This window comes from Mobula birostris, chromosome 2 (genome assembly GCF_030028105.1).
Source record: "Mobula birostris isolate sMobBir1 chromosome 2, sMobBir1.hap1, whole genome shotgun sequence".
NCBI classification, from domain to species: domain Eukaryota; kingdom Metazoa; phylum Chordata; class Chondrichthyes; order Myliobatiformes; family Myliobatidae; genus Mobula; species Mobula birostris.
In genome coordinates, this window is record NC_092371.1 from 24,257,517 (window position 1) to 24,273,738 (window position 16,222).

Sequence of the window (16,222 nt, forward strand, 5' to 3'; positions counted from 1 at the left end):
CATTGATTTTTTTCATGTGAGTGGTAATGGAAATAATTTTCCCTCTCAGTACAGCTTTCAATGTATCCCATAAGATCACTGGTGATGTTTCTCCCGTGTCATTAAGGTCTAGATATTCTTTGATTTCTCCCCTTAATCTCTCCATTACTTTCGGGTTATTGAGTATATGTGAGTTTAGCCTCCATAGTGTTTTCCTCATTTTCCTTTCCAGGATTAGAGACATAGAGACTGGGCTATGATCCGACAGATCAATTGTTGCAATATTACAGTTTTTTATCCTGAGTCTATCTGTATTAAAGATAAAGAAATAGTCTATCCTTGAATAGGCTGAATGAGGGAAAGAGTAATATGTATAATCTTTACTAGTAGGGTGTAATTCCCTCCAGACATCTATAATTCCCAACTCCTCCATCAATGAATTCACTTTCCAAGTCAGAGGTTTATTCTGAGTAACTATTCTTGAAGAATCTAATATAGGATTTAATCTAATATTAAAATCCCCTCCACAAATTACTACCCCTTGAGAACTGACCATTAGGTCAAAAATGTGTCTATAAAATGACCATTCACAACCTGGAGGAGCATAAACATTCAGCAATGTTATTTCTGTACCTTCTATTCTTCCTGTGATTTTTACGAACCGTCCTTCTTTGTCTCTAGTCTCTGAAATATGTTCATAATTAAGAGTACTTGATATTAAAGTAGCTACCCCTCTTTTGTGACTCAATTTATATGATGAATAAAATACATGCTTAAAGCCCATTCTTTTTAATTTTCCATGTTCAGATTGGCTCATATGTGTTTCCTGGAGGAAAGCTATTTGTGCCCTCTCTTTTTTCAATTTAGACATAATCTTATTTCTTTTAATTGGATTCAAAACCCCATTAACATTATAGGAAATTATTTTTACCAATTCAGTTTGCATTTTTCTCTAGTAGAAAAAAAACTCTCCTTTTCTAACCAAACAGTAAGCAATCCCTTCTCAACAGTAAACCAAGACATAAAACCACACCTGAGACATTTTTGAACGTGCAACATTTGAAAATTTTTCCCAACTTCCCACAGTGAGGCCTGAGCACCGACCCGCCTCAGTTCAGAGGGATAACCTCTATCTTCACCCTGTGTTAGAGGGCCCTCAGCAGTTTAAATAATCATAGAGAATTTTCTCCTATTTATGTCTCAACCATATTGCTATCATTCAAGTTATTCCGCCTAGTTTATTTTCAGTTACCAGTTTTCATTTTACCTTTAAGTCCGATTTACTCTTTTCAGTCATTTCTCTTAATTAATCTGTGTTCTCTGTACATTCGCGTCTGAATATTTGCAGCTTTTCCTTGTAGTTTGACACTCTGGTTCGTGTGGAGCGTCCTCGCCCCATTAACTGCCACGACTTCTGCCGAATCCTCTCCAGTAGCGACTCCGGTTGGATGATAACTTTAATAGGTAGTCCCTGGTCCGCCAGGTCCGACGTTGCCTCCTCCACCGTAGCGTAAGTTTTTGTCCCTTCGTCGTAAAAGACTCTCAGCTAAGCTGGATACAGGGTCTGGAATTTGATGTTTTCCTTCAGGACTCTCCATGTTTCCGTATATTCCTTCCATCTGGCAAGAATCCCCGGTGCGTAGTCGTGGTCTAAACTGATTTTACAGTTGTTCCACATGAAACCTTTCTTTTGCCATGCCCTTTTAAGCACCTCTTCCTTCGTTCTGTAACTGAGAAATCTGAGCAGAATCGATCTGGGCTGGGCGCCTGCTGGAGGCTGTGGTGCCAACACCTGACTACTGCTCACAGGTTCAGTCCTCTAGGAGAGTTGGAGGACATGATTCACATGGTTAATTCCTGGATGAACAGGTTTGTCCTCTTGCTGGAAGTTGGATCTGCATTCTTTGCAGTTTGGAAGAACAAAGGATGGTTTTATTGAAGCATACAAAAGCCCAAGTGGCATGACAGAGTAGATGGTGAGATGGTTCCAATAGCGGGAAAGTCTTGAATGAGGGAGCAAAATTACAATATAAAGGGGCAGGCAGTCATTTCGAACTGAGATATTGAGGAATTTCTACTTACAGATGGAGCTGAGACTCTGGAATTCTCTACCCTTGAGGGTTGTGGAGGCTGGTCACTGGGGCTTTAAAGAGGAAGATCATTGAGGTCAATGGAGAATGAGTACAACAGAGGACTTGAGGTAGGGAGGTTCAGCCATGGTCATGTTGAATAGCAGGACACAGGACAAGTGACCCACTGCTCCTGTTTTCTTGTGTGGTCACCTAGCTTCATAGTGAACAGTGTGTGCAAGTCATGACATCATAGGGAATGGATGTCAGTGCACAATCACCAAGTACCCAGCTTTGAACTGTGCTTAGTCAACAGCACATTGTAGTGCTGCACAGTGTGCTGTTGCCCTTTATCAGATCCTGTACATGCTCTTTTTGACATTACAAGGCTAAACAAGCCTCCAAATTAGGAAGCTGAGAACTAGCTGTAGACATCAAATAGGCACATTTCTGCCCCATTTCAGCACCACCATGGGCAGCTGCTGTGGTTTTGTGGGCAACACATGTCCTGCAGATAGAATGGAGCTTAAAGTACTTGTAGGTTTATTCATTTAAGGCATTATACCAATACATTGTATTATGGTGTCAATGTACAAGCAAGTTACTTAGGCTTTCCTTCCTGCTGAAACATATTCAGTTAATTTTACAACAGCTCCCTTGCATCATTGCTATTAGTATCAGATGATTAAATATCTTCATTTTCAGCTGGAGTTTTGGTGCCTCAAGCAGCAGCTAGTTTGTTTTACTTATTATTATAAACTAGTTTTGTTCAATTTAAATAGTTTTGGCAACTAAATCACTACTTTTCATTCAGGAATATGCAGGTGCTTTGAAACTAAGGTAAGGCTATGCATATATAGCACAGAGCCCCATCCTGAATTACCTGCCTATTAGATATATATTAAGAAACCAATAAGTAAGATTGATTCACTGTTCACACAGCTTCATGCAGAAGTTTTACTATTGTACTGCTGCACTGGGAAGGCAGTATTGCTTAAATCTTTTCTACAAGGCACATTGAACTGAAGCACAAGACAGACATACTGTTTAAGAGCTATTGAATTTTATACAGTAGTTTTAGGCTCTTTGAGCTGAACAACATATGATTACTCTCCCATTGTAAAAGTCCATCTTTATTTTTCTTTAATTACTCCTGCACTCAATGCAGTTTTCCTAGTACAAGCACAGTTTGTAAAAATGATCTTTACCCCCCCATTTGACCTCTTAAAAATATATATTTTTAAAGTAGTAGATTTGCAATTTATTACATGTCAAATTCACACCCTGCTACAAAACAGGGTCCCCATAGGCACAATCGTCTTCGATTGCCAGGTTGTAGAAGTTTCCTTTTCCTCCTTTGTAAGCACTGGTGACAATTCGTAGCCAACCTTTCTCCCCCTGGAATAGTAACCAAAGTGTTAATCATATGACTGTCTCAGATTTGCAGTCTCTCTCTCTCTAATGAAATAGTTTGTTAAGACGCTCAGAATCTGAATTAATATCGCAGGCATGTCATGAAATGATGCTGATTAATCCAGCAATTATTTTCTTCAAAGGTTGAGGGCTCCTGCATGTGAAAATTCACAGGGTCAACAGAATCCAGGTCAAACTACTGGGAAATACAGGTTAAAGTGTTAAATGATAGGGCACTGCATTATGTCTTAACTTCTACACTCAAGGCAGTATAAGAGCAGATCCGACTGTTCAACATGACATAGGTGTACAGAAAGTTTGCCCCAGCATTAGCATCCAGAATATCAGGCAATAACTGCAAGCAGGAAGCCCTTTCCTTCCCTCGTGATAGAGACAACAAGAATGAATAGTCTCTGGGTATCGCCAGTAGGGACAAAGGCATCCTCCCAGTCAGCAAAGCATTCTTGTACAATGGAGGAGAGCTGATAATGCATGTGTACAATATAGTCCATCAGATAAAGAGATTGAGCTTAATCATAGATACTTGGCTCGCGACTGAATGGTAGTTACCTACTTCTAGGTAGAATGTACTTGCACCAACCCAGGATGACGACTCTGGGCTGTACTTACCCATGGTTCACCCCAGGAGTTGCGCACAATCCAATATTCAGTTCCATCCTCGTCCACACCCCAGCCTGCCACTGACACGATATGGTTTATGGTCGATTCCAACTGATACTCAGAGTACACCCCTCCACTGTACACTTCCAGCTTGTCTGTAGCCATAATACCGCAACTACAAGGAATTAAATGAAAGTTTACCAAACATAGCTAGCTCCAAAACTATCTCAACTTTTATCAGTAACTCAAGATTAGCCACCCTAGTGTCCATGACCTGTTGTTTTGTCTGTATTCAAACAAGTACATATTGTTTATATTTGTATATGCATATTGAACTACAAGTCGCAGGCCAACCTTGAGGTTAGTGTTAAAACTTTCTGCCAAGAGCCAAAGTGGCTTCAAGTCGCACTCCGAATCCAGCACAACTGTGTGTCATACCCAGAGATGGTTTATGATTGTCACAGATACCAAGATAGTGAAAAAGCTACCTTGCATACCATTGATACAGATCAAAGTAAATTTGTTATCAAACTACATGTCACCATATACAACTCCGATTTATTGCAGGCACTCAATAAATCTAAGAATCTTAATAGAATTGATGAAAGACCACACCCAACAGGGAGAACAACCAGTGTGCAAAAGAGAAATTGTGCAAATACAAGAGAAAAAAAAAAACAGTAGATAATCAATACACTATCTAGAACCTAAGATGAAGAGTCCTTGAAAGACAGCCCATAGTTTGTGGGAATATTTCAAAGACGAGGCAAGTGAAGTTGGGTAAAGTTATCCTCTCTGGTTCAAGAGCCTGATGGTTGAGAACTATTTCTGAATGTGGTGGTGTAAATCCTGAGGCTCCTGTATCATCTTCCTGAGGGCAGCAGCAAGAAGAGAGCATGGCCTGGGTGGTAGGTGCCCCTGATGATGGATGCTGCTTTCCTGCAACAATGCTCCATGGTGGGGTGCATTGATGGACTGGGCCATATCCATTACTTTTTGTAGGATTTTCCATTCAAGGGCATTGGTGTTTCCATACCAGGCTGTGATGCAGCCAGACAGTATACTCTCCACCACACTTCTATAGATGTTTGTCAAAGTTTTAGATGTCATGTAGAATCTTCGCAAACTTCTAAGGAAGTAGAGACGCTGCTGTGCTTTCATTACACGGTACATTGACGTAGAGCAAGGTAAAACAATAACAATGCAAAATAAAGTGTACAGCTACAGAGAAAGTGCAGTGCAGGTAAACAAAGTGCAAGATCAAAACGAGGTAAATATAGGTGTCAAATCAGAGTCTGGGGAAATAAACTGATGCCAGTGTATGCAATATTCTCAGAGTCCTACAGTGGCTTTGGAGACACAGCTCACCATCCTGCACCACCACTGGAAACGAGGTGCAAGCAATGCCAGCGGTTCACAGAAAGTTTACTAGGACAACATTTCGAATGTGCAGTATCTCAAGGCCAATTTATACTTCTACATCGAATCTACGCTGTAGGTACGGCATAGCCGCGTACCCTATGCCGTAGCCTGACACGCACCTCCCTAAAAATCTAACTATGCGTCGCGGCATCGCAGATCGCAACAAATGTGATTGGTCCACTTGGTAGCATTGCATTTCCGGTTGCTTTTTCTCATCAAATCTACCTGCTGACATCCGAAAATATTTAAAATATATTTCCTCGTCCATGTCTCTCAGTGGCCGGACAAGCACAGGAAACTCACCCTCCTTCTGCCTCAATCCGTTCAATGGTCGTACACACCATCTCCTCTGACGTCTTCTCTCTTTTCTGTGTTACAGTAATTTCAATAAAAGTAGCTCTTGTTCAACATTTATGAGCTCCAACTCCAACATGATGCGCTCAGTTTCAGTCGCCATTGTTTGAAGTACACAAAGAAACTCAACCCAGTGGCATAGAAACCCCACCGCCAACTAGCATTTTGGCGGTGAATTGCAGAGTGACGTAGACACACCAACGCACAAGTATAAATGCTCACAACGGCGTAGGCTACAGCGTAGAGCTTACACAGAAGTAGAAATCAGCCTTTATAGACCAGCTGGGCTTGTAGTCATAGGAGTTGAGAAGAAAGTAGACAATTAAACCATATGTGATTTGAAAGGTCTTGACAGGGTGGATTTGGAGAGGAGGTTTCCACTTTTGGGAAAATCTAGAAAAGTTCATTGCCCAAATCCAATTGAGGTAGATGACACCAGCGACCAACGATGACATCCTCCAGACAGTTCACTTCTTTTATCTTTTTCTTTCAAATGTGATTCTGCTGCTGTTGGAGCCAGTGACAGCCATTTTGCTGGTATGTTTTTGGGCCGATTGAACAATGTGGCATTTTGCTGTCTCCAAGGACGTTCCGTGGGGCGCACGGCCTCGAGGCCAAGGAGCCTGAAGATGGGGCGCAAGCCCACTATTGACTCCATTTCTCGCCGGTTAAACCCCAAGGAAGATTGAAATCATTGCGACGAGTGCAGAAGGTGAGGGGTGTGTTCAGCACTGCCCACCAGCTTCTCGCTCACTGCTCCCAGAGCAGGGGTTCCTCCCTCCCTCCCTCCCTCCCTCCCTCGACACTGTTGCACGATTTGGGTCTTGGGTGAGGTTTAATTATGTGTTTCTGGTTTCTCTTTTTTTGTTGCTATTTTGGGTGATTTTGTATTGGGGTAGCCTGCAGTTAACAAACACCCAGCTAAACTGAAAATGCCTGGACTCTTTTGATTTTGTGTTAATACTGGTTTTCGCTCTTTTGTTTTTTTGCATGTGGGCGGTGGTTTGATGTTTTACTTTGAACAGGTTCTATGGTTTCTTCTGTTTCACGACTGTCTGCGGGGAAGATGAATTTCAGGGTTGTATACATACTCTGATAATAAATGTACTCTGAATCTTTGAATTTTTTGCATTGTCACCAGCCTTTGGAGTTCTCTTCTTCTAAGAGCACTAGAATTTGAGTGCACAAATGTCTTTAAGACAAGTTGATAAACCAGGAGTGAAAGGGTCCCAGGAACAAAAACAGTATTAACATAGTTGTGAACAGATGCACCATTCAACAAATCTCAACTTTACATCACTGATACCAGGACATTAAAAGAGGAATGGGCCTTGTCAAATACTGTACCTGATTGGGCCATTGGCATAGATCTCTGCCATCATCTTCTCTCGACCACTGACATGGCCATAGTCACCGACCTTCCATAGTGTGTAATTGTTGACAATATGACAGACTCCGAAAGTTGTACAAGTGCCACACTGATTAAATGGCAAACAATCTTAAAAAAATAAAATAAAATCAGACATTTAGTATTTTTGCCATTGTTTAAAGTTAGTTTCTTGAATGATTATCTCCCACTGTAGAAATAATGAACTGATGACTGTGAAGTGGCAACTATGGTTAGCCCGGTGGCAGTGACAGAACTTGGGAAAAGGTAAAAATGGTGGAGGCCTCTCCTCTAAACACAGGACATAGTAATACTAGTGAAACTTTAATCACAAAGCAAAGCATAGATTTAACAAGGAGAATGAGGCACAGGATGGAGACCAACTGAATGGGGTTGGAAGAAGCTCTAATGGACCATAAATATTGCATAGATCAAAATGAATCACAAATCATTCCTTTTTGGTGTTGTAAATTCTATGAGCTCAATACAAGTGCTTCATCAAATGGGTGGAAAATTAAGGCACCTTAACATGAGTCAAGAAACCAACCTAGTGGGGGAACTCAGCAGGTCGGGTAGCATTAATGGCAAAGGAATAATCAGTGATTTGGGTAGAGAACATGAAATGTCAGCCATTTGCTTGACAAAGCCCCGAGTTCCTCCAACAGGTTTTTTTTTTTTGTGTGTTTTTGCTCTGGATTTCAGCATCTGCATTCTCACGTCTCCATCTTAAATAGCTCATGTTCCAGTGTATTCGACTTCTGTTCACCTTAGTTAGTGAGGAAGATGCAGCAGTGAAAATGGTACCTTGGTCCTTGGCCTGGTAGTTGTTGCAGGTCTCGTCTGGAATGCCGTGCGAGTGAGCGTAGCTCCACACCCCGTAGTGGTCACCGCCTTCACAGGACCCTGCATTGGCGCAGTCAATAATGTGCTGAACCGACAGGTACGCTGATGGCCAGGCACCCTTGCGCTTTATGTTGATCCTATCTGGAAAAGAAATCCCTTTATTAGGCAGTCACAGTCTGCACATGTATTGGACATTGCAATCTAACTAGTGGGATGAAGCCCTCTGTTGCCTTTGAGGGGTTTGCAGGATGAGAGTTTTGGCAGTAGCAGGCAGTATTATAGTTGGCATGAAGCCCATGACAGCACCATGCCTTACTGTCAAGTCAAACCTAGTAAAGTTTCAAGGGTCAGCATTGAGCACAAGTTGCCATCTTTCCAGAGCCAGAGGACCGGAGAGAGCAAATTTGACATTGGCCAGTGAGCTGAAACTATCTAACAGGGCATGACCTACAAAAATGATCCATGCTACCACCGGAAGCAATACAGAAAAAGTGGCTCTCAACCTCTGTATCAAATCATTCTTGTGAAAATATTAGATTAGATTCAACTTTATTGTCATTGCACCGAGTACAGATACAAAGCCAATGAAATGCCATCAGCATCTAATCAGAAATGCAAAGAACAGTGCTATTTACAAAATAACTGCAAATAAAAAGTAAGTGCTACAGCACACAAATATACAAGTACTGAGACAGTACAATATGGGTGCAATACTGCTTAGCGCTGTGATGTGAGGTTCAGCAGGGTCACAACCTCAGGGAAGAAGCTCTTCCTGAGCCTGCTGGTGCAGGAGTGGAGGCTCCTGTAGTGCCTACCGTTTGGGAGGAGAGTAAAAAGTCCATGGTTAGGGTGAGATGCATCCTTGATAATGCTTTTCGCCCTGCCCAGGCAGCGTTTATGGTAGATGTTCTCAAGGGTGGGCAATTGGGTGCCGATATTCCGCTGGGCAGTTTTCACCACACACTGGAGTGCTTTGCGGTACAATACGGGACAATTGCCATACCACACTGAGATGCAGTTGGTGAGTATGCTGTCAGTGGTACAGTGGTAAAAGTCCGTCGGTATCCTGGGACAGAGGTGAGCTTTCTTGATGCTCCGCAGGAAATAAAGGCACCGTTGTGCCTTCTTGATCAGGATGGAGGAGTTCAGGGCCCAGGTGAGATCCTCGGAAATGTGGACACCAAGGAATTTGAAGCTTGATACACGCTCCACTACAGCTCCGTTGATGTAGATGGGGACGTTAAGTGTGGCTCCTGGCATGCCTGAAGTCCACAATGATCTCCTTGGTCTTCTGGGCGTTAAAGGGCCAGGTTGTTGTCGGCACACCACACGGCCAGGTGCTGGACCTCATCCCTGTAGGCCGTCTCGTCATCCCCTCTGATCAGGCCAACCACCGTGGTATCGTCTGCGAACTTGATTATGGAGTTAGAGCCATGTACAGGAACGCAGTCATAGGTGAAAAGGGAGTACAGAAGAGGGCTCAGCACTCAGCCTTGAGGCACGCCCATGTTCAGGGTGAGAGTGGAGGGGGGGGGGGTTGTCTAACTTAACTGATTGGGGTCTGTTAGTCAGAAAGTCCAATTGCAGAAGTATGAGCTGATACCAAGCTGGCAAAGTTTGGCGATCAGCTTGAAGAGGACCACAGTATTGAATGCCGAACTAAAGTCAATGAACAGCATTTTGACGTAAGAGTTGAGGCTGTCCAGGTGGGTCAGGGCAGAGTGAAGTGTTGTGGAGATGGCATCCTCTGTTGATATCCTCAATCAATATACAAGGGTTGATGCCTGCAGATATTTTATCATCCCTATAAAGTTTCTATTGTGTTTGAAAAGTACACTACTTCCAGTAACTTGGTTTAAAAATAGGACTTGACCAAACACACTCACACAGCATTCAGTTAAGTTATACCCAATCTACAGTTCCCTGCACACTGTTCTAAACAAGTTTCACAAACTAATCTCTGTCCTCAGCTCTCCAGTTGCAAAGATATTATTCTTTTTTTTTGCCTCAGATGGGGCATTTCTGACAAGGCCAGCATTCATTATCCATCAACTTCCCCAGAAAGTTGGTGATGTGACTGAGTTCACTAGGAGACAGCCAACACCTCTGCAGTTCTACTGGTGCACTGCCAGTGAGGGACTTGCAGGTTACAGAAGAGTTCTATGCCAGGGAACTGTTTGCAAGTCAGAAATGGGGTCGCAAACCGAGTTCCCACCCCGCAAAAGATGCTTGCAGGCTCTGGGAAATCCATGCTGCTGGTCCCAAATCCTCATACATATGGATATGCTGTGCACTGGCTGGTTGGATGTGCACAAAACTCCATTTGCCAAGCTTTTGCCCGGACACTCAGGCTATCCACCTCCCCTTGCAGGATCACAATATCCTCAAATCAGAGTACTACAGCACAGAAACAGGCCCTTTGGCCCATCTAGCTCATGCCAACCCTTCTGCCTTGTCCCATCTACCTGCACCTGGCCCACATTCTTCTGAACACCTCCTATTCGTGTATGTATACAAACCTCTCTTAAATGTTACAATTGAACCCACATCTGCCACTTACGCTGGCAGCCTGTTCCACACCACCCCCCCGGGAAGAAATATTTCCCTTAAATATTTCACCTTTCACCCCAAATCTAGGACCCTCTATTTCTCGTCTCACCCAAGTTGAGGGGAAAATGTCTGGCCTTGCACTTATTCAGGCATCATTTACTTCTGAATGGCCCAAATTTAATCTATGTCCTGTTACCTTCGACAGATGAAATGCAGTAAAAGGCTCAGAAATACAATTCAAAGGCATGATACATGGCGTAGAAGGATGAATTGGATCTGTATTCAGCTATGGCTGTTAGAACACTGAGATTGCCTACATTCCCTGCACTAGGCCTCACAGTACTTCACTTCCTTGGTTTTCTCCACCTGTGACTCCCACACTGGCACTGACTCTGGTCTTGCATTCTTGTTTATGGACAGTCTCTTCCCCTGGCGCACTACCCAGTTTAATCAGGGGGCGTTGCAGGGTATTTCAGCACCGTCCGTGTTGTACCTGCCATGGCGCTGGTGCTCCCGTGAGCCCAGCAGGATCCACAGTACTGTGGGATGTGCTGGTTCCTGGTGGTACTGGCGTAGTTCACCCCGTTCACGTTGCGCCAGTCCCACGCCTTCGGCAGCGCGGCCACAGGCAGCCGTTCATGGGGCCGAGTGTAAGACCTGCGGGAGAGGAACAAGCAGCAATTAATTAATTGGTTTGTATTTTAGGGTCATTTAACATTCTTGGTTTTTTTTTTTTCCCCACCCAAAGCTCCCACATTGTACTGAGGTACAGTGAAAATCTGTTCCCAATTGCCCACCTTTGCATCTTTGATGCAGTAGGAATCAAAAGGAGGCCCAGTAATAATCCCGGATTCACTCTACCAAGACTTGCCGTATCGGAATTTAAAACATGCTGCCATTTTGATTTGACGATTCCAAAGCAGAAATTCAGATTCATCTGACCCTGACTTTGCTTCAGAGCTTGAACCTTACTAACAATAAACTGTAGCCACATTTGTAGTCTGTGTGGAATGAAGCTCTTTAAAATTTCCTCAAAAATTTTCAAGAAAGAACTGCGAGCTTCTGTGCATCTAACAACTTGTCAGTGAGTACGTGAAGACAATTACCTGTCAGAACAGATCCTTCTACAGGGGAGAAAAATCACAGTTTAGTCTGCCTTCTAATTCTGCAAATTCCAACACCTTAATATTGAAATGATCCCATAGATGTACCACTTCACTAAATAAGACAAACTTACTAAAGTAATTTGTTTCACAATCCAGTTCAGTTATAAGAATGGCTTCCTTGTCTGTGCTCATTAAATAAAATGCACTCTCACCAATGGGTTGTTTTCTCTAAAAACATTTCTATTCTGTGCTCAAAATAAAAGGCCCAGAAGCCTTTGTGTATGGAACGGGAGTCTGAGCAGCCATTTAATCCTTCTCCTTTCTCCACAGCAATGCAGTTCTCATCCAGGAACGATTCTGCAAATTTCCCCAGTGTCTGTTATTTAATCATTGGCATTTCTCCCAGTCCAATCACTCAGATTGACCATGTATGAGGTCAGACTCAGAATATTAACTCTTCATTCACACAAGACACCAGAGTCAACAACTTTGTTTTTCCTAACCTCACTGCTCCTCTGTCACCTGTTATAATGTATACGCACGTGTTGCGTTAAAAGGAACACGGGCCCGAGCACAAACAATGTTTTGGGTTCTGATGCAGGGTTTCGACGTCAATTCCTTCCACAGATGCTGTCTGACCCGCTGAGTTCAGTCAGAATCAGGTTTATTAGTACTGACACGTCGTGAAATTTGTTGTTTTGTGGCAGCATTACAGTGCAAGACATAAAAGTGGTCATAAATTCAATTCATGCATAATAAATAGTGCAAAATAGTGAGGTAGAGTTCATGGACTGCTCAGAAATTTGATGGCAGAAGGGAAGAAGCTTTTCCTAAAACGCTGAATGTGGGTCTTCACACTCCTACACTTCCTCCCCGATGGCATTAATGGGGAGAGGGAATGTCCTGAATGCAAGGTCCTGCATGATGGATGCTGCCTTCTTCAGGCATTACCTTTTGAAGGTCTCTTTGATGCTTGTGTCCGTGATGGAGCTGGCCGAGTTACAACCATCTGGCATTACATTCCTCTGGCAGACTGCATGTTGCTGCTGAGACGTCCTCAACAACTACCTTACCAAGTCTGTCCATTCTTAAAAGTTGGCTTTTAAGCCCATCTGGAACTTCCGGCTGGTGAGATCTGAAATCCAGCTTCAAGTTCAAATTCAAGCTTGTCATCTGACTGTACATGTTTAAAACCAAATGAAATGCAATGCACCCACAAAACGTCACGCATAAACCAAAATATCACAAGTAAATAAAATACTCAAAATGCATGCAGCACAGATAAACAGCAGAGTATCCTGTAAACAGCAGGCTGGCCTCGTGATAAACCTAGGGGCATCAGGGAGAGATACAGGAGGTTATACTTACAATAACAGGACTGCAGTGAAGGTCCACTAGGGTTATTTCCCCGAAATGACAGATTTGGTGTACAAGCAGAGTGCGCTAAGGGCTTAAACTTAGACTGGGGAGTGATCTCACTGAAATGTACAAAATTCTAACAAGGTTTAGCAGGGTAAATACTAGTTTTCTCTGAAGAGTATCTACATCCAAAGGCCTTGGCAACTCAGACCAGAGATGAGAAGAAACTTCTTCCTCCAGGCAGTGATGGATCTTTGGAATTCTCTAACTGAGGACTCAATTACCAAGTATGCTGAGGACAGGTTTGGAGAGTTTTGATTGTCAAAGGAATCAAGGATTCTGTGGTTGGTATAGGAAATTTGTCCCGAAAGATTAGCCACAATCTTATTGAACAACAGCAAGCAGTAGGAACTGAATGGTCATGATGTGCTCCAATTTTGTGTCCCATTGGCCAGATGGAAGAATCTGCAGAGATGTGTAGAATCAGTGTTTTATATAATCATTCCTTCCCTCTGCAACTGGATCCTCAACTTCCTAACCAGAAGACCACAACCTGAGCAGATCAGAAATAACACCTCCACCTCATTGACAATCAACACTGGTGAACCACAGGGATGTGGAGTCCACTGCTCTAATCTCTCTGCATCATGACTGTGTGGCTAGGTATAGTTCAAATGCCATCTACAAATTTGCTGACAAACAACTATTGTTGGCAGAACTTCAGAAGGTGACGAGAGGGGTACAGGAGTGAAGTATATCAGCTAGTTGAGCAGCTTTGCAGCAACAATTTTGCACTGAATGTGATTAAAACCAAGGAACTAATTGTGCACTTCAGGAAGGGCAAGATGAGGGAAAACACACCAGTCCTCAGAATTGGAGAGAGTGAGCAATTTCAAGATCTCTGAAGATCTATCCTGGGCCTAACATATCGATGCAGTCACAAAGAAGGCAGGACAGCAGCTATATTTCATTAGAAGTTTGAGGAGATTTGGTATGTCACCAAAGACACTCACAAATTTCTACAACATACAGTGAAGAGCATTCTAACTGGCTGCATGGTGGGTGAATGGGGGCAGAGGTGTCAGTCAACAGGTTCAAAATAAGAGACTTGTATATTTAGTCAGCTCCATCATGGGCACTAGTCTCCATAGTATCCAGGTCATCTTCAAGGAACAATGCCTCAAAAAGGCAGCATCCATCATTAAGGACCCCAATACCCAGGTCATGCCTTGTTCTCAGAAAGGAGGCACGAGAGCTTGAAGGCACACACTCACCAATGCAGGAACAGCTCTTTCCCCCCGCCTTCCGATTTCTGAATGGACATTGAACCCATGAACACTACCTCACTACTTTAAGCAGTGCAAAAATAGAAATAATTTAACAATAATAGAAAACCATGAATTACAGTAAGTATATATTTACTGTAATTCATTTTTTTCTTTTATGTATTATGTTGTACTGCTGCCACAAAGATAAATTTCACAACATATGCTGGAAAAGGAAGTAGTGCTCACATGCTCAAATGTAAGAGGGGAAGAAAGATTTTTTTTTAGGAAAGACTTCCTTGTGGAAATTTTCTTGTGCTGTAGAATGAAGTTCAAACTAACTTGGCCAGAGCGGTGAAGCAGTAGAATAAAATAGTTTGAAAGTACCAGTCCAAATTGGCCTAAGGGACGATCAATGTCAGCAAAAAGTGCAAGGTCCAAGCTGCAGATGCAACTACAATTCCAATGTTATGTCAGTCAGACCAGAGGATTGGAGAACAAAGTAGGTGGAGAATACAAGAACTACAGGAAGGGCACTTGCAGTGATTAATGCAGGCCTAGAGAGAGAGATATGTCCTGGAATAATCCCTTTGGATTTATGAAACTATAGAGGTGTGATTACATTTTACTGCAGCTGTTCTGTGGGCTGCCCAAACGGTGGGAAAGGCACAGGGGAACGAGTCTACAGTGAAACCGTGCCAAAGCCACAAAGTAGCAACACAGACTCTAACAGCGATAACGTTACGGGCCGAGAGGGGCTGCGTTTCTGAAGGACCGTCAGTCTATTTCTGGGAATCAGAGCTAGACTAAGATGAGATTATGGGAAGGAATAGTCAAGCACCACTAGCCACCGTATGGGGAAGGATGTCCGACACTTCAAGTTATAAAGTGGAGAAAGACCATTTTAAAGGGTAACATCGGATGTTGATCACATTAAAATGGGGGCAAAAAAATGTTTCAGCTACAATCCAAGCAGATGTTAACTCCATTGCTATCTCCACAGATGCCGACCGACCTGTTTAGCCCCAGACGATCAGCGCTAAATTCACAGACCACAGCAATCCAGGGCCGCAGGTTCAAACCACGTTTTTGCGATTGTGGAATTTACAGTCGGTTTAAAAAATTAGTCATTTGCAAAGGGCCACAAAACAAAGGGACTGCTGTGGAAACCCATCCGATTTACCAGTGCACTTTCAGCAAGAAAGTTTATCGTTCTTCGTCAGTCCGCGGAGGCCGTTTCGGAACCCCCGCTCCCACTGCTCCAGGACAAAAAAAAATGCCCGCGACCCCTCTTCCCCCAACCCCCACACGAATTTTCTGCTTCACTCGCCACCTCTGCCTGACGCAGTTCTATACAGGAATTAACATTGTTAGCCGGTTTCTATTTTCTTGCCGCCTTTCCACAGGGCTCCACCACAACTAACACAATCACTTCTTGTTAAAGACACTGAGAAGGAAGTCACGCTCGATGAGATACTCGAGGTTAATAACAACAAGCGGAGAGGGGACAGTGATGGCGGAGAGGGGAAAGGGGAGAGGGGAAAGGGAAGACGGGAGAAGAGAGTGTTCCGGCCGCTCGGTACTGCGGACAGCCCCACACGCTGCTTCCAGCGCCTTCCCCTCCCTCTCGTCCCCATACCTGACTCCCTGGTCTCTCTTGCCCGGTTTATAGCAGGGCTGAGTGAGGCGGTGAGCGGCCGAGACACAGCCCAGGAGGAAGAGAGCAAGTAGCCAGCATAACATGGCCAGGCCGTACACTAGAACAGGAAGAAATCTCTGCCTTCGCCGGCTGCAGTACAGAGAGCTCGTGAACAGTTTAAATAGGGGAGGAGAGAGGAAATGGATTTAATCAGC

General features: G+C 43.5%; 1 protein-coding gene across 1 annotated transcript; it reads right to left on the reverse strand.

The window, feature by feature from the left end:
- Window positions 1–3,165: 3,165 nt before the first annotated feature.
- On the reverse strand, window positions 3,166–16,202 carry ctsz (cathepsin Z). The gene is made up of 6 exons (XM_072238760.1): window positions 16,008–16,202; window positions 11,132–11,295; window positions 8,050–8,229; window positions 7,206–7,356; window positions 4,092–4,257; window positions 3,166–3,446 (listed from the first exon to the last, which is right to left on the reverse strand). Exons 1-6 carry the CDS (start codon window positions 16,109–16,111, stop codon window positions 3,336–3,338), a joined length of 876 nt encoding a protein of 291 aa, XP_072094861.1. The 5' UTR covers window positions 16,112–16,202; the 3' UTR covers window positions 3,166–3,335.
- Between the last annotated feature and the right edge of the window lie 20 nt (window positions 16,203–16,222).